The sequence below is a fragment of the Lates calcarifer genome, linkage group LG24 (assembly GCF_001640805.2).
Source record: "Lates calcarifer isolate ASB-BC8 linkage group LG24, TLL_Latcal_v3, whole genome shotgun sequence".
Lineage (NCBI taxonomy): Eukaryota > Metazoa > Chordata > Actinopteri > Centropomidae > Lates > Lates calcarifer.
The window spans coordinates 3,082,047-3,106,067 of NC_066856.1; the positions used below are offsets into that span (position 1 = coordinate 3,082,047).

General features: G+C 42.2%; 1 protein-coding gene across 6 annotated transcripts in view; it reads right to left on the reverse strand.

Moving 5' to 3' along the window:
- The window catches only part of mpp7a (MAGUK p55 scaffold protein 7a), a 128,714-nt gene that overhangs the window by 83,595 nt on the left and 21,098 nt on the right, over positions 1-24,021 (reverse strand). For 4 of the 6 annotated variants that reach the window (XM_018698211.2, XM_051066599.1, XM_051066596.1 and 1 more), the window contains 2 exons: positions 12,458-12,626; positions 442-560 (listed from right to left, as the gene is read on the reverse strand). In XM_018698211.2, coding sequence (XP_018553727.1) covers positions 442-560; positions 12,458-12,494 — 156 coding nt within the window. In that variant the 5' untranslated portion in view covers positions 12,495-12,626. Of the gene's footprint in view, positions 1-441; positions 561-12,457; positions 12,627-18,714; positions 18,773-18,856; positions 18,971-24,021 lie in introns of those variants that run through there. The other 2 variants (XM_051066597.1, XM_018698213.2) reach the window with 2 other exon arrangements.

The window sequence follows — 24,021 nt, forward strand, 5'->3', positions numbered from 1 at the left end:
CAGGGGTGGGGGTCAGGGTAGAGAGGGCTCAGATTCTGTCCTGTCCCACGAGAGGAAGGATGTGACTGTGAAGGTGGGTAAGGCAGACAGCATTCAAGAGAGATTCCAGATCCAAGGGGACGAGGAGATTAGTAGTAGTGGAATATATATATATATATGACTACATGTTGATTAGAAAACATGCAATTTGCAAAAGATGACTCAGTAGAAAAATTTATACAAATTTTCTACACTGCTAGAGATAAAAATAGCTTTTTTGACAGTATGCATTTACAAAGAACTGAGGTGCTTCAACCCTGACTGGTATGAATTTGGTCTTTGGCAACTGCTGTGACCTGACAATACCAACATGGGTATAAAAATCTGAACAACCCCCCCACCCCCAAAACAGACTACACAAAACTAGTATCATACAACAAAGAGGCGCTTTTTTTGTTTTACCTTGACCAGCGACTGGAGGCTCCTCTCCCCAAACATGTCCTGGAGGAAGGCGTTGTCCTCTGGGCGGCTGACATGGGGCTGCAGCTGGGAGGGCAAAGCCGCCAGCAGCTCATACAGGCCTGGAGAAGGGGAAGAGGAAACAGAGGGTCGGCATGACAGTGGGAGGTATAAATGCATGCATGCACAGTCACACACGCACAAAAAAACATGCATAGAAACAGATGCGCATACATCTGTAGTTTACCGATACATAAAAGAACTGAAATGCTGTACGTGTGCAGGAATATATATACTGTGACCTCAGACACACACGAAAGACAGACACATAAGGCAACATATAAACATACAAATAAATGACAATACTAGGTCTCTTAGTTACACACACACATACACACACACCCTTTCATTTCTATCTGTGGGTGCCCACATTTCTTTAGGACTTCTTCAGATGTTCTCATTTAAACACACAGCAAAGTAAACACTTGAAAGTACTACAAGATACTTTCAGCAGAAAAAACACACAATTTTGCTTGTCACTGGAAGCAAAAGGAAACATAGAAGTAATAAAGTATTTCCTTCAGTCTCTACTTCCCACCATTGTCCCAGCCTTTCCTGTTTTTTGAGGAACACTGCTGTCCCCAATCAGAGACAACTCCAACAACTCCATGTAAGACCACTACAAATTCCACTTTTTGATCAGTTGAAAAGTTCAATATGAGCCTTCTTTTTTTAAACTAAACAGATGGCACACATGCCTCAGGAGGCTTTCCATCCACACATCTTCCTTGCCTGTAAACAATCAGTTCTTTGGAGTAAAGTGCACGTGTGTTTGCTAAACAGAAGTTTTGGAAGAAGTACTCAGGATAAATTGCCTATGTGGCTGCTGTGCTGTGTATGTCAGTAGCTTTTTTTATGTATATATATAGAAAGCCTAAAATGGAACTAAATTGTTCTGAAATAATAAGAACTGAATTTGAGGTTAAGTGAAGTGAACAGGCTTGGCTTTATACCAACTGATGTCATGAGCTTGCAAGGACAGCAAACTTTTATCCAGGCCTATGTGGCCTATATATAGGTCATCACCATAGCATGAGCAACGTTTGTTAGTGACAGTGAGAGAAACAGGGTGCATGGATCAGCAGGCCCATTGCTGAATCTCAATCCCCTCAGAACAGTTCATGCTGAAATCTGCAAGGCCTTTTGGGGTTTACTAACCCGGCTTATAAAAGGTATGAATATTTCAAATTCAATTTAAAGAGAAACAGACTGTGGAGCTGATGGTTTCAAGATTAGGCAGAGGGGAGGTGAAACACTCAGAGGGAGAGAGCACAAAACCAGTGAGTGAGCAGGGTTCCTTCCAAACACAACAGAGTCCTGGAGCGAAACTGATGGAGAGTAGTAGCAGATACTTGTTTGCTGTTCTGTTCTGGTCTTCAGCGTGGCCATGATCCACTAAACCAGGAGATATATTAAAGGTCAGGCCTATACAGAGTGCAGTGAAGCTGGGTTATACGCATCAAAGACCTCTTTACTAATGCACCAGAAAAGACCCCCACCCCCCCCACCCCGATTCAAACTCCTCAAACACAACCACACAGCGCTTGAAGCCCTTTGAACTAACACTGATCATGTGAAGAAACTCTAAACACATTCACAGCGGAGCCATCGAAACGTCAAAACAAACTTGAGCGGCTTGGCTACCTCTCTGAGAGCGTCTTTCATCAGAGGACAGAGCGAAAGAGGGGAAGGAGAGAGAAAAAACCACCACAGACACAACTGAAGTAATTCATAGCTGAGAATGATTGATTGAAAACAATGGTTGACGTCGTTGGCTGAATGAATGACTGACTGACTGAACTGGCGGGCCAGCCGACTCGGTTAGAGCAAGTGTGTGCTGGCAGCTCAGGATGTTTGGCAGGAGGGCTATGGCTGACTAAGTTAGCTCATGTCATGCGCTGCTGCTGCTGCTGCTGCTGCTGCTGCTGGGCAGTGAGATGGATGGAGTGTCATCTGCCACTTTCAACCCTCTGCTTTCCATTTGCAGGTGATTTGAGGTTTGACTCTGTGATCTTTGAGCAGACACACAGGATGTATCAAGATATCCTGCCCTGTTCTTCAATTCGCAACATGGATTCTGTGTAGTGTCGGTGCCTCACACCATACTGCTACAGACGTTCTGTGGTAGAGAAAGAAATATAACAAAGGAGACAAAAAGCCACTGAACAAGAGAGAGATTTTACACACATGTGCACCAGTCTTACTACAGCAACCCCTGTGGTTTTACTCAAGCTTGGAGTGTGATATTGTCCCTGGTATATAATCATCTGATTTCTGGTTCTGTGGTCCTCATTGCCAATAACTAGCTTTCTAGCTAACACAAGCCTGTCTGAGGGCAGCTGGCCCCCTCAATCATTTACAACTTGGAACTCCCAGCAGAACATCTCACATAATATATTAAAAAAAAGATTTAAAGAGACAGAAGAGAGGATGAGGTGAGGGGTGTAGGAAGGGGGTGGAGAGTGGGGGGAAGAGATATGGTAATGTCATTACTATTGGCAGTGCTGAGATGCAGGTAGGAGGGAATGAAGGGAACGAGGGAGGGATGGAGAGAGTGAGAGTCCCAAAGCATTATTCTCCCCAGGTGCAAAGTCTCCCCTCCTGTCTACACTCTCAATGATTCAACACTTTATTCCTTCTGACAACAATTCCACTCTGTCCATGCTGGGAAGACCTAAACAGGCTGTGTGATGTGTGCCAATGGCACATTATGGGAAACACATCATCTCCATTAGGTGGTCAGAAATAATAACATAATGGGGAAAAATGATAAAAGACAAGCTGCCACTGTGCTCACCTTCAGGGGTCAATGTGTCAGGCTGAACCCTTTGACCCACAGAAAACCCAGTTTCAAACAACAACAGACAGAGTTGTAGAGGAGCCAAAAACTAAACAAGGTCTCTGCAAAGCTGAAATTAAATACTATATTGTATGGGTGGACAAGCAAGGAGGAAAAATGGAAGCAGAAAGAGAGAGAGAGGAACTTAGCCAAAAAACAACCACAGTGGTGGTAAAATCACTGCGTGTAGACACTATAAAAAGTGGAGAGAGAAATAAATACAGGGCCAAATGTATGGACACATGTATAGATCCATGTAATGTCAGAAACCATGTCCAACACAGTGAGAGACAAAATGAGAGAGGGGGAAAGAAAAAAAAGAAAGGAAACAAGATTGCGCCAATTCTTCACCACTAAAGGGTGGACTGACTTGTTTCTTGCCTGGCTGGTCTGGATTCATTTGATTTGTTTTGGCCAGACTATTCTGGACCCTCTCGTGCGGCGGCTGTGTGTAGCGGACCTGGCAGTGTCTTGTAGTGGACCACTACGTTCTGTTGTGGCTAGTGCTGGACCAGCCCAGAGGTCTTGAAGACCAGCATGATGTTGAGCAGGATGGCCGAAAGAGTCTTCAGAGAAATTGGAGAGGTTAGGGCCTCTGAAGCTTCCCGTACAAAGGAAGTAACCACTTTAACTGCCAAACAGCACTTCCCCTCTCACGCCCACACCTCCACAGTGGTTAAAGAAAATAACAGTGTTTTTCACAGCTCCCTTTTATGTCAAACACAAAAAAATCCCAGACAATGAAATACATTAAACATGATACGCATCAAATTGCCAGTCACAAAGGTCAACAACCTCAGGGCAGTGCAAGATTGCAGGGACTAATCTAACGACACAGAGTTTTCATGGCTGTAAAATATGACCCTCACCATGACATTGTAACTACAGCACTGTTTACTTACACACCACATTAGAGGCATACAGACTGCTGGGAGACAAATTTATCAGTCTGTCCATAACTTTACATGTTGGACAGTACAGCCCGGATGCTGAGGGGCCTCACTTTTATCTTGTAACCAAACTACATACAGAAAGACAAACTGTCTGTCTGTCTGGTGCAAATGAACATGTTCGAATGCAGGAAATGAATGCTTGGTTTTCCTCCTCCCTGCACTCTCTCCCAGGTGCTGAATGAGTTATTGACCTCACTCATATATCTTTCGGGAACATATAGAGAGCACAATGTTCATGAGGCTTGCCAGACCGCTGGGGGAAGAGAGTTGTGACAACATGTGGGAGCTTTCTTCGCAGTTGAGTACTGAAGCACTGCTTTGTGAGCGTGATAGAGGATCATCTGTGAAGAAAAAAGGTGGCAGACAGGGGTGGCATCAAGAGAAGCAGCTGCAGACTGTATAGCCTAATCCACTCAAGGTTTCATTTATGTCCTTATTCTGCATTTGAGACAGGAGGACAGGCTGCCCAAAGCATAACAGAACTAGACAAAGACAGAGAGGAAAGAGAAAAAGCAACACATCTGAGATATACATTGACATAAATAACATCTGATCAAAGCATGTGTTCAGACAGAAGACAAATGATGACACTAAGCACAAAGATGAGAGGGAACACCATGAAAAGGCCAGGGAGTCATGGCTCTCTGTAACAGCAAGAAATAACAATTACAGTGATGATGAGTCCTGCACTTATGCAAACACGCTTTCGTCTGAGGGGAGAAACTCTAGACAGACAGTGAGTGGGAAGACAGATTTAACCTGCGTCAGGTGCCAAACAAAAGGAGAAGTGTTTAGAGCCCCTTGTTCACAGCCAACACTGGACATGACAGAATATGTCATCAGTCTACTGCCCCCATGCAGCTTCTGTTCTGTCCTGGAGGCTACCTGTGCCTGACCACTTTTAAAACTTTCCTTCCACTGAAGTAACAGGCAAGAGCATGAAATAGCAGGGACAGCATTGGTTGTCTGGATTAAGTGACCATTTGGCTTGTGTGGCATCAACTGCTAGACATAAAATTATATAGTATTACAAGATGTATTAGCTGAGCAGATGCTATGATCTTTAAACATAATTTACAATGAGTCCAGCAGCAATCTGCTTGGGTTATAACAGTGGGAGACCGTGGAAGAGCGTGGAGAGAGGTAATATATAAGACTGGCCCAGGAACGCAACAGCAGGAATCTGTGCTCCATTCAAGCCCACAAGCCTCCCATTACCAGCTCCAAAGACCAAACCACTTCTCCACATTAAAAAAGGTCAGGGGATGTAGCCCTCCAATATCATCTTCAATGATATTTCAATGTCACGGTCTCTGAATAACTCCATCATTTGAGAGAGAAAAAAGAGAGTAGATTTTGCAAGATGTTAGTTAGGGCTCCACAGCATGGAAAAATGACTTCAAGTACCGTATGCCGGTCCAGGTGCAATCAACCGTCACTCCAATCATATATCGGCCGTTTCACTACCGCAGGCTGAACTCTGAATGTATGTCTTTTCAGGGCCTACAAAGAATCCGTGGCCCTTGCTGAGATCATGTGTCACTCAGGGAAGTAAAAAGAATCCAGGTTGCAGGACCTTATCACAGTTGAATTTCAGAGCCAGGACAAGCCAAGCCTTTCAAAAAGGATTTACTTTATTTCGTCATATTTTCAACATGCCATTGAATATAACGTAGTAAGTGCCTCATGTGTCCTCTGCTCCATGTTTCGTCACACCTTCATACTTCAAAGGGCTGTCAACACATTGAAAACAGAGCTCAGGACAAAAGGACAAGTCTAATCAACATAATTGAATGCATATATCCTGCAGAGTCCATCCACCACCTGAGGAGCCAGTAGCATTTTCAGCTACAACAGTTTTAGCAATCACACTGCAGACAAGTGAGGTTTGAGTGGAAGCACCTGCAACGAGGTTAGAATGAAGTAACATAAAGGGAACTTGGTATCTAGTCCAAGTCTGAGTAGTTAAACTGCCCTCCTACCCCACTTCCCGAAAACTCACAAATGATATATAATGTAAGGAAAGAAAAAGGAGGAGAGAAACTAACATGAACATGAAAAGATGAAAGGTTATGAATATCTGGGCAGACAAAAAGATGATGACAGAGACAGTATCATGGATAAAGACAGATATATGAGATGTGGAGGATGGAGAATAGAACATAGTGCCAGTCTAGTGTTCATCCAGAACTTCTCTTTCCCCAGATGGAGATGAAAGTCTGCTGTTTGGTCCAGTCAGAGTCGGCTAAGCTTAGATTCTCTCTAACATGGTAGACAAAACACAGCAGCCACAACAAGCCAGCCAGATCCAAATGACCTGCCACCTCCGCTTACTGTGGCAATGGAACAGCAGCAGACTTTCTGGAACAGGCCTGCATGTTCTGTCCAAAGTTGTGGCCAGCTACTTACTTCTAGCAAGTCTTCCAGGGATATCAGAGGCAGACGTGCCAATCCCACCAAAAAGGCTTCATTTTAATCATACATTAATAGCAGCACTTATGAAAATTTGTGCTTTAAATTTACACTCTAAATCTTTCTCTGTCTCTGTCTCAAAGTTGCAGAATATTACTCAATATCCCATTGCCTGGTTGTCAAACAGAGCACATGGTCTGTAAAGCTGTTTTCAAGTTATTCCTAATGCAAGTGAACATGTCCTGCCCGCCAATGACCGATTTAGTACCCTGTGTGCTTTGGAAGGAAACGGCGAAGGATGTCATCCTACCTCAACAAAAAGAGAAAGAATTCTTCGTATTCAAACAAATAAAAGTCATCATTCCACTCTTAGTCACACTCACTCGATTTCTTTCTTTTACATCTGCTTCCTTTGACAGTGTTTTTATTTTTTTGGTAAAATGATGTGGAAATTTTAGTTCTGATGTAACTGGAAACAGGGAGCTCTTCCAGTGGCAACAAATCCTTGTGTTTCGGTACTGTATCACCACGGCACAGAGCCGGCTACTGGCCAGGGACCACGACAAATGGCTGGAAGCTCCCAGAGGAACCGCCACCCCCCCAACCCCGGCACAGACAAAAGTCCTCCCCGAACCCTCCCCAATGTCTCCCACAAGCTGAAATCGGCCAAGGCCAGATGCTCAGGATTCTTGACATCAGGGTGGAAAAATTTATTGTTAACCTTGACAGAGAGAAAAACAATATGGCCATATTCTTATCATATCACTCATATTATTCAGAGATTTGTGTTTCTCTGTATGCATTTGTCCAACACAACATGTGTGGGAGCAATAATGCAATGAAGTCACAGAGTGCTTCACCATAGCAGTATCTGCATCTCATTACCCAGCATCATTATATAGCCATCACCTTCTGCAACAGGGGGTGTTCAACAGTGGAGAGAATAAGATGGCTGGAATCACTCATCTATCGCTCCCCCACAAACATGCACAGATGCAGCCAGTAAGTTATTAGCGTATCTGGTAAAAGAGTTGTCCCATCGGAAGATTTCCATGTGTAGTCTTTCATGCGAGTGTCGCCCACCTCCTCCACAGCTGTGCATGGCTGAACCACCCTTATCTTTAAATGCTGTGCGGGGACTGTAAACCTTGATAGAACATGCAGGTATGGCTTGGAATAACACAGTTAACTTTAACAAGGTTAATAAAAGGGCATCAGGGTCTTTAGACGGGCCTGTTTGAGAGTGTGTGTGTGTGCGCAAGGTTTTGAGTTGGTCACGGGTGTAAGGTTTAAGGGGCACCACGTAGTGACGGTAATGGCACATGGGGGATGGTGTGTCAACAAACTGTTAGCGGTATGTAACACTGGACTGATTGCTGTAGCGAATCACTACCACCTGATTTATCATACCAATGAATGTCTTTTTCATTGAGTCAATCAGATGGAACATGACCATAAATGACATCTAATTTAAGCTAAATCCTTGTTTATACCCAGTTCCATTGATAAAATACCCTTCAAGTACGTTCATAGAGTTAAGCTCCAGCGTAGAGTTAAGCTCCAGCCCCCCATCCCACCACCCTCATTGATGGGCAGCTATAGTTATGATGGATGGAATGAATGATAACAATACATGACACAACCTAAACAAACATCACAAAATTGTGACCAAAATATGCACTGAGCTGGACAGTTGGAAAATAAAATTGCAACCTAAACAGAAGAATCACTTGTACTTATAGGCTGTTGTGTATACGCAGATACTGATGAAGCTGCAATAAGCTAAAATAGGCTAAATCAGCCAAGCTCTACTGGAAATATCATTGTCTGGAAATATCAACACACAAAACTAGAGCTAGCAAGATATCACCCACTACTATCTCAGAGAGATTTAAGTCTAGTCCTTCATCTTAATCTCCTCGGCTCTAAATCGTCACAGTCACCCTATTCTACCTCTCCCCCACAACTGAGCCACTCTACCAAAAGACTGCAATCCCGTAACTCCAGAAGAAGGGATGAAATGGGGCTACAAGGAGCAAACACCCACTCTCACTCCAGGAGGCTTACTGACCTTTCAGTGGCATAAACCAGATGCTGTACGTCTGAGGGTCTCTGATGAGAGAGCAGAGACGTTAGGAGCAATTTAGAGAGCTCCTCATCCGCAGACAGTGAGCTGCCATTACTGTACAGCCCTCATCAAATGATGGTGCAGCTTATCATTGAATTAACTCCAAGTCAAACACAACACTGCATACAGAGAAGATTTTGGACACATATGGTAGTTTTTTAGACACATATGGTAGTGTATGCAGTAGCAGTAATACTCAACAACTCAACTCAACAAATAATACGCAACAATGATAAACTTTGTCAGTACTGTCAAAAAAAATCTTAATTCTGAAATCAAATTTCAAAGTTTTATTGTGTCTCCGTAAATGTTTATGATTGTTTTTTTAGCATAAAGGCATCATTTGTCATTGCGACATTTTGATTTATTGGACATTCTGTGATGCTGTAGTGGTTGGTAGAGGCTTTTGTCAGCCACAATATAAAACACAGACACCCACACAGTGTAAAAAAGTCTTGAAACTTAACCTTGCAGCTAATGGAGTTCAGAAGGCAGATAGATGTTGTGTAGCAGACAGAGGAGTGGGCTGGGTTTGTCCATGTGAGGATCCCTGAGTGGGAGCTGAAATAAACGGAGATGAGCTGAGCCAAACTGAGCGGAGGCGTAACAGTTATCTGTCCCCGACTGAGCCCACAACAAAACTCCATCAGGGCTGAACAGGAGGAGAAATGACTAAACAGCAGCTGTCTGGAGGAGAGACGAGACCTGGAGAGCAGCTGCATAGCTTTGTTGGTGGAAGGGGTGGGGGTGAGGGGGTTATACAGAGTGTTGAGGTTAATCAGAGCAGAGGTTTGACTTATTGCCTGAACGTCCCCATGGAGACCCCTCCCCATTATCAACCCTGTGAAGTGTTTGCACAATTAAAAGCTAATTTTCTGTCTCTTCTTGGCTGCCTTGTTAGAATGTGAATTAATGTGTGTTTGTGTATTGGATCCCAGAACAGCAGCCAAAAAATGTCACATCACAACTTCTTAAAGCATGGGCAGGGTTTTCTAGATGCTGAGGGATGGAGAGTAGAAGTTGGATACACTTCGACAAAATGTTTCAAACACCAAGAGCAGGGCCAGCATCATCAACTAAAACCCTGTTATTAATCTGCTTCCAGAGCAATTATAAAAAAAACCTAAAAGTCACACAGGGAAATGAGTCCACAGTAACCTAATCACCACGACAGCCTCTCCAGCACTCCCCACGGTCATATTTTAAGGCCAGTTTTCCAACATTTTATTGTTTTTCAAGTTTATTTTCTCACTATTTGGTTTCATTTATTAGACTCTAATTCATACAGAGGCCTGTTGTTTATTTGGGCTGAGATGAGAGAGAGAAAAGAGACAGACAGGAGAGAGATGGTATGATCTTACATGTGCCCTCCATTTGTCTGCCCATGTGTTTGCTCTCCAAACACTCCAATAATGAGCATTTTAATAAGATCTACTCACACACACATGTATTCTCCTGCCCAAATCTGGTGATGAAACACGAGATCTGCTACTAAAGAATAGTTATATTAATGATAATATTTTTCCCATTATGTTAAAAGCTTAAGCACAGTACTTCATCTTGTGTGTGTGTGTGTGTGTGTGTCTACTGAGGTCTGGTGTTGAGGGGTCTGCAGATGGCAAAACGGCTAAAGAAAAGAAGCTAAGGTTCAGGCAAGAAGCTGTAATGTCTCTGTAATTATTGGCAGCCATCACATGTGGAGGAGGTATTGTTTGTCTCTGTGGATTTATGCTTGTCTGTTGAGGTGTTGCTACCTACATGCCAGAGCTACAGAACTACGTCGAGGGTCCTGCTGAAGCTCACCTGCAATTCCTTGTAAATATCATCAAGTTCAAATCCTTTGCCATAAAAAAAAAAGAACGTAAACACCATTTCTTCCAGTTATCTAATGAGCTCAGAATAATACACAAGACTGGAACGATGGTTTAAAAATGAACACACTAACTCTTACAGTACAGTATACAACAAATCAACAGATGCACAAATGTCTCGAGACTACTTCAATAAACGCTTACGTTTAATATTCTTTTATAAATATTTTTCTCACTCAGCCTCATTCTTACAACTGACTGTGCCAGATATGTTTTCCAGACAAAGCTTATACTTTTACGACAGGCACAAACTGACATGTAAGTGACATGTAATATGTCTGAGATTTACAGTTTACAAGCACGATTACAGTATATCCTCAGATAATTTTCTTGCTGCAGTGCAGGACTGTATAGCAAAAAAAAGTTTTAAAAATTGAAGGCCTGGTTGAGAGAAAGATTTGAAAGATTTTGTTTTCAATAAATAATTCCATACTTGAATTTTTTTTTTTTTTTCATTGAATTAGTAGCACATATGTTCAGTGATATTAACTTTAGTCTCAGGAGAATATGGGATCACAAGTCACAAATTGTTTTTTTTTTTTCTTTAGTGTATAATTGAGATGGTTTTGGACTAAGATGGTCCTTTACTGTGCCACCCTGTTATTTCCAACACAGATAATTAGGTAAACATAATGTTTAATCAACCTGATCTGACAGAGAACAGATGTAGCTGAAAGGGTGGTGTTTTATGGGACGCTACAAATGCGACAGATTTTCCATCATCCAGAACTTCACCTCTTAAATCAACAGCCTTATTATGATACCAAGCATAATACTACCAGGATACTGTGTAAACTTTGGTACAATGCCGGGTAGTCCCAATGCCAGGCCAGCCACAGGTATTTGTGAGTTCACCAAGCCTGGAGATCAGTGACCTAACGTTCATCCATAATGTTCATCATGTTTCACCTGCACACACAACTTCACAGGACCATCAAGGGAGAAGCAGAGGAGATGGGCCGGAGGAGTCTTTACGTGTTTTATTTGGAAACCTGAGCCCTTGCCGGTAATTGCCCAAAATGACTCTAATCGTAATTGACGGTCTGGCTTTCTACTTTGTCTGCGCAAATTTCCAGGACGACGGGGGCTACAGTAACTCTGTTAAAAGTCTGGACGCAGTAACGCACACACTCTTTATCCATCAGAGCAGGACTTTATGTCTGTCCTCCTTTTGTCCTTTTGTGCTGAGTTGAGTCCTTAGAATGTGTGTGTATGATGATGTAGCCAGCCATTAAGTCAGACTGAGAGGAGGATAGTGTTCCTGAGGGGAGAGGTGGTGATTTCTGGCAGCTGTCTCAGCGTTGACAAGCCTGATGTGTTCCTCAGCCTGACATCACACGCTCATCCACACACTCCTCTTAGCAGGGGAGAGAAAAAGACAGAGACACTACACATACCTTGACATTTTTTAACTATGTGTTAAACTGTAAATTTACAACAGTGTGTTTTTCGTTTTGCAGGGCACAAAATGAACGAGTAATTCATTCTAACTTGACTCCAATTTAGGTACCACTTAAAATGGTAGACACACCAATGTGTTATACTGACATCTAACTATAGAGACATTTGTTTTAAGGCTGGGATTACACTTGGTGCTTGTATTCATTTTCTTCTGTTTGTGCACTGGGGCGTAAAAATGTGAACTACAGTGGCAAAATACTCCTGTAATTTTTGCTGGGGATGCTTTTTAATGGCTTTGTGTTATGTGCAGAAAACCTTGCAATACAGATTGTGTTCCTGGCTGAGGAGCACTTACCTGGCTCGTGGCCGGCTCCGGTGGCCAGGGCAGGCATGGCTCCTGCCGGCTGCTTCCTGGTTCCCCTCAGGCTGTGGAAAATGCCAGCAGGGCGTCAGAGTAGTGGACTTCTCGGCAGCTTTCCCCAGGGACCAGCTGAATCTGAGGACAGGCTTTATGCCATGGAGCCCTGCAAGAGAACAAGATTTTAGAGGCTACTTGTCAAATGGCAGAGTGGCCACATGCACGTGTGTGTCAATCAGCTACTATGCTGTGTGTGTATGTTTGCGTGTGTGTTATGGGATATCGTAGCTACCCGTAGCCATGGATATGAATATCTACCATACTAGCAAAAATATGCATTTGAGTGTGGGTGAGCCAACGATTGAAAGTGAATGACTCACTAAATGAGTGTGTGTGTTCACAGTAAATTCACAGTTGACTCTGGGTGTTTACAACCCAACACTTTTTACCTAAGCTGCTGAACATCCTGCTTTGTACATAAGCCAAAATACACATACACTCAGGAGACACACATGCAATGCGCACACACAGCTATCCCACACTTTATTCAGCATCCAGCGGAAACAAGGGAAACGTTATCCACTGAGGGGAAAGTAAGCAACCGAATGCAACAGACCTGTGAAAAATCAAACAGGCGTGGAAAAGCATCGCTTCGTAAATAATGGCGCTCAACTGGAAAGCCAGGGTAGAGCAGGAACAGGAAGAAAGGGGATGTAGAACACAAATAAAAAGTTTGTGGCTCATTGAAATTTCCCCCAGCAGTGGATGAACATGTGCAGATGCACGGTAGCATTCAATAAACTCAACACGGGAAAACGGCCAATATGGATTAATTTGTACAGACCAGCCTTACAAGTGCAGAGTAGAGCTGCAGACTTAAGACTTGGACTACAGTAAGACTTAAGTCACAAAAATGAGTACTTGAGAATTCCAACACCACTGGACCACTTTAGATTTAGCACTCTGACTTCTCCTGAAACTTTCAAGTGTTATATTTGCTAAGACCCCGAAACAAGGAAAAATACGCAAGACACAGTCAGAGAGACTTTGCATAATCACCTGGCTTTAATATTTAAAATTTAAACTTATTATGCAGTGAAGAACCTTTAACCGCCCCACCTCTTCCATTGTATACTACATTTATCACAGCCTCTTCACTTGAAACCTCGACAGGTCCCTGAGTCCATCTATGACTTAAAAAAAGAGAGAATGGAAAACAATTAGGTTTGAGCCTTTCAGACCTTTTAGCATCCAGCTTAATGATCCATTATATCTCAGCTCCCATGGAGTCAAACTCAGTTGCCTAAACTGTGGAGCTTTGGGGTCCTGTTAGCAGTTCAATTCACTGGAAGAAAGTGCTCAAAATAAACACCAGCAGTGAGATAAGCTACATCCTGTGTCTCCCATGTTGATAACTGTTGTAAAAAGCTGGCTCAGGCTGGACACTGAGTCACAGTGCATTATGGTTATTCTGACGCAGGACCACTTGGCCGGAGACAGGGAGAGCCAAGACACCTGCACTCTTCCAGCTCATTGGGACCCCCTTCAATGGTTAGGTGGCGTCAGCCACACACAATGCAAATGCTGTGACTTCACATCCTTCTCTGTGAGGAAATAGTGGATCAGAAATTCATTACAAATGACAGCCCCCGCATGACAGCTGCACAGTGGTGATTATATGCTGGCGTTTTGCCCTGCATGTGTGTACAAACATACACACACACAGGTTGAGGCTCAAATCAGCCAAGACAGCAACCCACATAGCAAAATGCTACCCCGCCTGTCTGACATACTGTGATGTGAACTCACCTCAGGGCCTACCAGACCCTAGGTGGAGCCTTGTGGAAAAAACATCTTAACAATACAGTCCAGAAGATGCCTGAGTGAGCAGGTAAGCAAGCCACTGAGAGCATATCAGAAAAAGAATATTTTTCTTCTGGATTGAGATGTACAAAATATGGTGCATTCATCAAACAGCACTTAAGAAAGGATTGATTTTCCAATGAGAGGCGATCAGGGAGACGAATTCCAAATCCTGCTACTATGTCACGCCAGCACCAATTTGTAGTCCAGATTTGTCAGTCGTTTGACTGAGCTTTGCATGAGCATAAAGTACAAACGAAAAACCTGGTGAAATCTGAGTTCGGTGCTGTTCAACCCCTTGTATATTTCAATAAAATAGGTTAAGAGGACCAGCAGAGAAGGGCAGCGGCGCCTCAAGCCATGACCACAAAATCTCTCCAGCAGGCCGGTTTGAACAGGGGACCAAACGTAACAGCCACTGAGATCATGCCAAGAGAACTGACCCATGCTAAATCAGTTCAGTGTTTCACAGAGAGATTTACAGCACGGTTTTGTCATAAGACTTTGTGATTGGAATGACAGACTTAAGGACAGACAAGGGAAGCAGGAATGAGGGGGGGCATGAATACTCTTAAGGTATGCCGCACTGTAATAGTCTTTTGCCTTTTGTTGCGTTCAAAGGGGAATGACCACATATTCCCCAATCTGTGATAGGATCCATCTTTCCATTTAGGGGAGCTTTCCGAGGGCCAGGAAGCATGTTGCAGAGCCGGGAACACCTGGGACATTTTACATGGCCCAAAAGGATCATAACAGACAGACTTAAAGCAAAGCTGCCCACTGTCAGAATGCTCTAACTGTGTCTGTTCAGATCACACAATATCAGATGGTCATGGAGGGAGTAAAGGGACACTTTGCCATGTGGACAAGAGATGCGATACGCTTAATTGGAAAGAGGTGTTCCTCCTTCTACCCCTGTGCAGGTTGACTTGTTCATATAGTTCTGCCACCATCTAGTGGGAACTCTCACTACTGCAGAGAGTATTCAACCTGAAACCCCAGCTGGGACACAACCTGAGGCACCTCTCCCCAACAAAGACCTGTATGTATGCATGTCAGGAGACGCTGTCTGTGTCTGCTTATTCTTGTTCACTGCGTGAAACCTGAGGTCGAATCAGTATTTAAAGAGAAAATAGCTCAGGGTGATGGATTGAAAGGTGGAAGGATGAAAACAGGGAAGTGTGCAAGACTGTTATTCTTCTTCTCTTTTCAAAAACAAGCCTGTCTGTCCAGCCGGGAGTTAAGCACGGGCGGAGCCGTCTGACTCTCAGCTGGATGTTGATGAAGTTAGTGAGAGAAATAACAGAGTCGAGAGGTGAATGACTGACAGCGAAAAATACTCCAAGATCTGTCAGGGTCTTACCAACGATTTGGTCTGCTTTGAGTTTAGAACTTTATATTGGTTTTACTATTAAATCTTTTGCTTCTTCCTTCCTCCCAAGAGTGGACTGGACGGTGGAAAGATCACAGCAATTGGCCAAAAGGCAACAAGATCCTCATCAGGAAAAGAAACGAGGAGAAAAACATGTCATGCTCTGAAGCATTCACAGGGTTTACTGGGTGGAATGGTTCTGCATTCATGCTGCCTCCATCTGGACCTAGACAGGAAGCGCTACAGAAGACACGGCAGAGGTCAAGTCTGCCACTCATCGCTACCAAAACCTCCCCAGGGTGCTGTTGGGGTGTTAGGTTTTTCTGTTCTGGACTGTCCCACATCGAGCGACAGGAAGGCCAGCTACTGGCCGGGGCTTTTACTGGGCCACCATGAATGACACTGATCCTCTTCATCGCATGGCAGACGCCCATCTAAAGCCACCCCTGTCACACCTGCTCTGGTTACTGCTCAGAGGACTAGTTTGCTCCAAAGCTATCCACCAGCCTTAGTGTCTGCTGATTCGCTCCATTCTGATGAGTTTATCTACACCGGGTCCTTGGTCAGATGATAAATCTATTTGGCAGCCTGTGTGACACCTGCTCAGGTTACCAATTCTGTACTGTCCGTTGCAACATAGTGAGGCTTTGGTTCGGCAGTTATCTTCGTCTTTTGTAAAATGAGTGAGTTCAGGTTTTATTGACCAATGTGTGACTGCTTTTGTCTTCATGGATCTCTATAATCCTGTGCAACTTTGCCCTCCAGAAGTCACACTTTGTAAGGTCTGGATATCATTTTCATTTCAAGACTACAGCTGATGCAATACCAAAGTTGCTGTAAAAAATAAAATAAAATAAATCTAAATACAAGCAGCGATGCAATAACTTTGCCTGAATAATATAGCTCAAACTGGCAAAAGTGTAACTTAAATGAGGGACTACTTGATCAACAAATAATTAAAGAAAGTTTAAAATCTGACATGAAATTCAGGTAATTCAAGCCAAGAAAAAAAACTTAATTCTACAATCCCCTATCCCAAATTATTATCTAGATCCACTCTAGACAAATCACACTTTTATCTGAGCACACTGCCTTTCATTTCATGATCCTATACCACTGCAGCATCAAGGGCCTCAGACTTTAATTAATACCTTCAGCTATTAATCCACCCTATTTTCACATGTGCTTGTGTGCTCACATAAAGGTCAGTGATGGTAGAGGAAAACACATTATCATCCAGTCCATAAAAAGTAGCATCTAAATATTTGTGTTGTGATGGTGTTTAGAAAGAGAAGGGAGGAGTTAGAGGTAGCTAAAAAGAGAGACATACTACCATGTGGATTTTAAATAATTAATAAAGTTGTTCCTTTTATGGAAAACTATGTGCTTTTCCTTCAAAATCAACTGGTGTGCTTCAGCTCTGGGGTGTTGGTATGGGGTAGCTGTGAAGACAGATTGGATGTAAAATCAATTTGTATTTCAGCTACTCTACATCATATTGGCTTGTAGGAACCACAAAGTGCAAAGTCAGACAGACAGAAGTAGATAAAGTTACAGCCACATGCACACAACCATACATGACACAATCATAAGAGTATAATTTCAGTGTATCCAACTGTGGTAAAGGCGAACATTCATTTACACACAGACACACAGTGGAACTACATTTCAATGGGCTGTGCATAATTGCAGTGTATTAAACTGTGGTCGAGGGGAATGTTCATCCACATGACATTTTGAAATGGAAATACTGTTTCAAGAAAAAAGAAAAGAAAATCAAAAATCCTCTTGATGCCAGGGCTGCATAGGCAGCCCTTTGCCTTTTCTGTTTCTTCTGTGGAAAAACGCATTGTTGAATAATGTCTTTCTCCTGCCTCAGCTCAGCACTGCCAAAATGTCACCACGTCGATTCCTATTAAGTGTGAGGCGCGTGACGCTGGCAGGACAGAGTTGTGTTTTCAGGCATGTGCCATACGACTTCTTGTTAATAGCCGTTAGTTTTACAAGGGATTGGAGCTGCTTAAATTAAGACTCGGCGGTACCTGGCATGGCTGGCGTTCCTGGAATGACTGACTGCTGTGAAGAGGCAGTAATAACGATGAGCAATAGGAAGTATATGCATACAACAAAAAAGCATATGGAAAAAGATTAGGGGAGCAAATGTGGAATATCAATGAACGCTATTAACCCATGACAAAGAAAAGTCCAAAGTGAAAGGTTAACAGACAAATGGGAAAAGTGAGCTCTTGTCTCTTGGTCTCAGGTGGGATTTTTTGACAGCTCAGACAGAATCAGCACTCTGCCACGTGTTGCTCATAAGCATCCAGTCTTTCCACATAAAATACATCTGCTCATGTGTATGTACATGTGTTTTGTCCTCACACACACACACACACACACACACACACACACACACACACACACACACACACACACACAGATATAAATCTGTGTTTAGGTCAACCTGTCCTTCCAGAGGCCCTAAAACATCTGAAGTCATTCTCCCTTTTCAACACACAAGTGGCTGGAGTGTTTCATTGTAAAAGAAGAAAAAAAAAAACACACACACACACACACACACACACACATTTAAGAGAGATTCATCTAATATACGAGAGGTGGAAAGATGTATTTCAGGAACTCAAGGCTCACTGATATGGGAGAATATGAGTCAGGGCGATCCAAGATAATCAAAGGTGATACACTATAAGTCTCTAGTGTACTAGATATTTATTGCAGGGTGTTACAATGAATGCCTGTGGATTTGTCATACTAGTTTTGAGGCTTAACAACTGCTCTGTCTCAGTTCTCACACCTCTAGGTCAACTGTGTGGTTTTCACTTGAGAAAAGACAGTAATAAAAGGGTAATTCTGATGTTATGTACAGTGTATGTGTGATGTTTTAAGTCGTTAATCAATACAAACTGGATGAGTACATAATATGAACAATAAGTAATCGAGGGTCAAAGTCACTTTGTCCTTAAAACCTCTCTATCACCACAGAAACTGACCCACGTACCAGTAAAAAGAAATTTATCAGCTGAATCACAGTCAGGAGTGAGTAGAGTAGATCAGATCTGAACAAACAAATAGAATAAAGAAGATTAAGTCAGTCATTAAAACAACCAGGAAAAACACACAAAAGCTCTGCAGGGACTTACCAGATCACTTTCTTCCTGCAACAGACACACAGTTTAATACGCAGCGGCAGGCACATCCACCCAGTTATTACAGAGCACACAAACTAAACCCTCCCATACAGGAAGACACACACCGTGTGTATCAGCTCACCTGAACAGACCTGAAACTCGAGTTCCTGTCCCTGCCTAAAGGCTCACTGTGCTCCACCTTCTCTTACCTCACACTACAACATGATTGTAAGCAGAAAGAAAGACTGTAAACCCAGTGTGACCCTGGAAAAAAAAAAGCCATTTTCACTGCTTTTTGACCAACCAGTATTTTTTCTGTCCTGTGCATGTTGTGTTAAAATAAAAGGAAAAAAAAACTGCTGAGGGCTAAATAGGGACAAATGTTTCACACAAATTATAATGAACAAAATTCACTTTAAGTAATAATTAATTATTGTAGATGTTTTATGGAACAGCACACATATCAGATATGTTTCTCACTGAACATACAGTACAGTGTGGTGATCTGTCAAAATGTAGTGACAACAAATGGTCACTAGATGGAGCAATCAGCTCACTAAAAATTTCCAGTCTTAACATTGTGCAGGGGAAAAAAACTATTTTGGAAAGCAGCAGTGAAAGTCTGTTGTTTTTTTGTGTGTGTATTTGTGCGCACAAATGTACTGTTTGTTCGTCTCTGTCCTCATCATGACCTCAGATGTGCCTCAGGGTGTCAGTAAAGATGGGCACCAGTAATCTCATCCTCTGCCTGCCAGGGCCCCATTATTACTAAAACCATGGAGGGGCCACTGAAGGCTGGTAGCAGTCTCTCTCTCTCTCTCTCTCTCTCTCTCTCTCTCTCTCTCTCACACACACACACACACACACACACAGTCAGTTTTGTTTTTGGTGGTCACGTAGCTCTGTCTGCACACAGACACAGAACATCACAGTATCTATAACGAAATCATGACAGTTTGATGAATGAAACTATTTTGCAGCATCTGTCTGTCATAATGCTATACTGTTGGTTTGTGAAATGTTTTAATAAGCTTGAGTACACACTGTAACGGTTTAGGAAATGATTTAACAACACGTCCTGCTGTTCAGATAATTACCGTCTGTAATGAGAATAAATTAAATAACATACTCATGCTACTATTTAATATATGAATTTTATAAATTAACTGTGAGTGCTCTTATGTGACTGTGCTAACTATTTAATGCTGCCATTTTCACCAGGTCTCTCCTCTAAAAGAAAAGTAATGAGTCTCAAGAGACGTCCTGGTTAAATTAAAGTGATATGAGCAAATAAATAAATTATGCACATTGTCATTTATAAAAACTGCTTGACATGGCTAGGGCAAAATATCTTTAAAAGCTAACAGGTCACAGTAGGAAAACCACTCTATATAATATGATTTTACAAAAGAAAAAAAGCAATCTGATGGCATTACTTTGGCCTCTGAAGAACTGCGATGGTTTTTATAGAAGACACTTAAAAATAATTGATCTGTAATAACTATAAGACATTAGTTGCAGCCCTAGATTGTTCTCTCAACCACTTGCTTGTCTTAACACCTCTTCCACCTCTTTGTCCTCCTCCCATCTCTCCCCCCTGGTTCCCATGCAGACACAGCAGCTCTTTGTCTCTTTCTGACCCATTAACAGGGAGAGGAGGCCACAGTCACTATCAGTCGCCACTCACACATTCCTCTCTCTCTCACACATTCACAGTGTACAGGGTCACATGTGGAATTGTTAATGACCAATTCAATTAACCCTTGACATGCAATGGCTGAATGAATTATCCTATAAACTCAATAGGAGGACAGGAAGATGAAAGGATGGGTGGATTGGTGGTAGTAGCGGTGCGGGGAACAGAGGAGTAAAACACACTTTGCTTAATCAAAAAATATCATTGATGTGAGTGCTTCACTGGTATACTAAAGCCCTGCAGAGCCCAATGTGCCTGAATTAAATTGTACTTATTTATATGGAGGGAGAGGCCAATGCATTAATCCTCTGTACAAACAAAACATACTCTGTAACTCCACCTTCCACTAACATTAATTACATGAGGACCAATTTTCAGATGACTGATTTGTGCAGCAAATAACAATGTACCTGCAATGAGAGGCACAGAGAGACAGAGAGAACAGCAGGTAGCCATAAGCCTCACTAATCTGGAAGTCCTTCTAAATGCCAGTGTTGCTGGGTAACCTACATCCTCACCAGCTATTACTGGAGTGAATTACTCTACCTGAAGCACTCAGGCAGGGCCCAGACAGACACACGGACAGAAACAGAGAGACAGCTGGTTAGACATATGGACAGATGGGATAAAACAGATAAGAAAGCAATGATGCAACAGACAGAGAGGCTGACAGGGTAACATCAGGTCTACACCCTGTCCTCTGCACACTTACACAGACACTCACACACCTGCTGTGTGTGTTTACAGGAGGAGTTACCAGAGCTACAGTGGGAAGTGGAAGCGAGCCCATTAATAGATGCATAATTGATAGAGGCAGATGAGGCATAAAGTGAGAAAGGAGGGCAAACAAGATAAGAGGAGAGAAAGAATGGCAGAGAAGTAAGTTAATATAAGAGAATGGGTAAAGATATTGTGAAAAAGAAAGAGTGAAAGAAAAAAAAAGAAATCTAAACATCACTAAGTCCCATCAGTCCATATGCAAGCAGCATACCTAACCACACTCTAATGCAGTTTGGCGCACTTTGGTACAAAAATAACTTCACTCATCACCACCGCTAAAAATAATCTCTCATACCATCAACAAGCATTCGCACTAAAAATTGTAGACTAGAGGCACAAAACTGGTCACATCAGGTCAACCTGCTGTAGCAATCCTGAGAAAAGCTAGGTACATTACCAGCAGATATTAGCTCACTACAGATATATCTGCTTCTTGACAAGAAACTGCAGCACAGAAATGCCAAAGAAATGCTTGTAATTTTGAAACAGCATTACCATTGCAAAGTTTGTCCAAAACGTAACACTGAAAAGTATAACTGAGTGTAGTACATATCTTTATAATCATTTAAAAACAAATTCAAGACATCCTTATCAACAACAACACCATCTACGGCCATGCAAGCAGCTCTGAGAGGCTGTAATAAACACAAAGCAGAGCTAATGCTAGCAGGACTGACATCGGTTTTGCAGGCATTTAATAATAAAACCAAGGTTTTAGACAAATTACATCTTTGACCTGATGAGAATGAACTTGAGGAATGTTTGAACCAGTCATGGCAATCAGAGGATCGCAAACTTCAATAGATAGATAGATAGATAGATAGATAGGATCATGAATTGTGCCAATCCAGGTTGTGGATGTTGAAATATTTCACTGGAAAAGTTAAAATTTCCCCAATTCTGAGTGGAACATGAAGGTCTGAACCAAATTTGGCTGGCATTTAAGAAATGTTAAATGTTGTCTATTGCAAACAGGACTCTAAACTGACAAAAGGAACTATATGATTCAAGAGGAAGTCAAGTCAAAATGTCTTGCACTAGCTGTATTAACCAAATTTTGTCCTCCTCTGTAAGAGCTCAGAACAAGGCATTTAGTTTTTAATTGGACAAATTCATTAGCCTTAATTTGTATGGGTTTTGCGTTTTGCTTTTATGTCTTGACAGTCTTTGATACTCAGTGGTACAGACACATTGTGGCTGGTATCAAGAAAGTTTAGAGGTTCAATATCCAGCCCTTGTCCTGAGTCCTCTGAGTCATCAGCAGGGCTCTGGTCTGGGATAAACAGGTAAAAGGGGTACCCATCCGGGTAGGTTACACTAATGAAGACCCAAATATACATGCCATCATGCTCAGCAGACAGAAAGATTAACACTTATGTGTTAGTAGACATGAGTTACTAACACAGCAACCCAACTACTCTCAGAGTCTTGTTAAACTTAAAGTTTTACATTCATTCAAGTGCAGAGTCAAACCAGACCCAGTAACCGAGGAAAAACTAATAGGTAGACATTCATCTGCATCAGCTCCTGCATTACAAAACTACCATCCTAACAGTGATAGAACAACCTAAAAATAGGGCTTTTATTTAGTTAATCCTCAGAGAGTTGGCTTTTTGGAAATGCTGTGTTTTCACACAGCAGTTCTGCTGCACTGTGATGCAAAAATATCCTGAGCTATTCCGGCTCAAATACAAGGGTAATGGGATCATTTTCCATTTCGGGTTTCAGTAACTACAGTAAACCGAGCACGGTGTCATTTTCTTGATGCTACAGAAAAGTCTGCCACATTCTGTCTTGTTGAAAAAAGACACTAAAAAAATGAGAGTGAACTTTTCAAAATTTTATGAAAATTCCCAGATTAAGTTGTATTCAAAAACAGATCTTATACAGCAGTCCCTGCCATTCACTCTTGTGCTACATGCACATGTACCACAGTCACCTGTTACATGCCATACTTGAACAGCATTGAGGCTTTTGTAGTTTCACTGTTCTTGACCTTGACAATACAGCCAAAGAGCCATGCCCAATTCTCACAGCAGCACAGCTGCTCCTGCCAGCTCTGAGGTGGGAAAATAAGACCTGGGAGTGATACAGAATAATTCCCTAACTAGAGCTGTAATCATTAGACGATTAAGTGATTAGTCGATCAAAAGAAAATTAATTGGAATTATTTTCAATCAGTCAATTGATCCTAAATGATAACATTCATAAATGACAACAAATAAAATTTTAAGTTATAATGGCAGTTTTTCACTATTTTTGGTATTTGATAGACTAAACGAATAATTGATTGATCATGAAAATAATCAGCAGATTACTCAATTACAAAAATAATCATTAGTTGTATCCCTAGATTCCACCTTCATGTTTTGGCTCTGCAAATAAGACGCATGCCATCCCTCCTGCTGTGACACAAAAACATTACTTGTAGCGACTGATAATCCTCCTGCTAAGCTGCTTATGATAGAAAACAAACAATTACTAGATGCCACCCAGCTGGTGGAGTTGCATCATTTTTGCAAGAGGCTGAACTCTAAAGCCATACAAAGATGCCCTGCAGTGAGACTCTGTCCATTCAAAACAGGACAGATACTTGATTCCAGAGACGTGATGAAGAGCATTCGCTTTAGTCTAAACACTCTGAAGATTTGCATTATTTGTGCATGTATGCAAAGCCATTTATGAAAACACAAGATGCAAC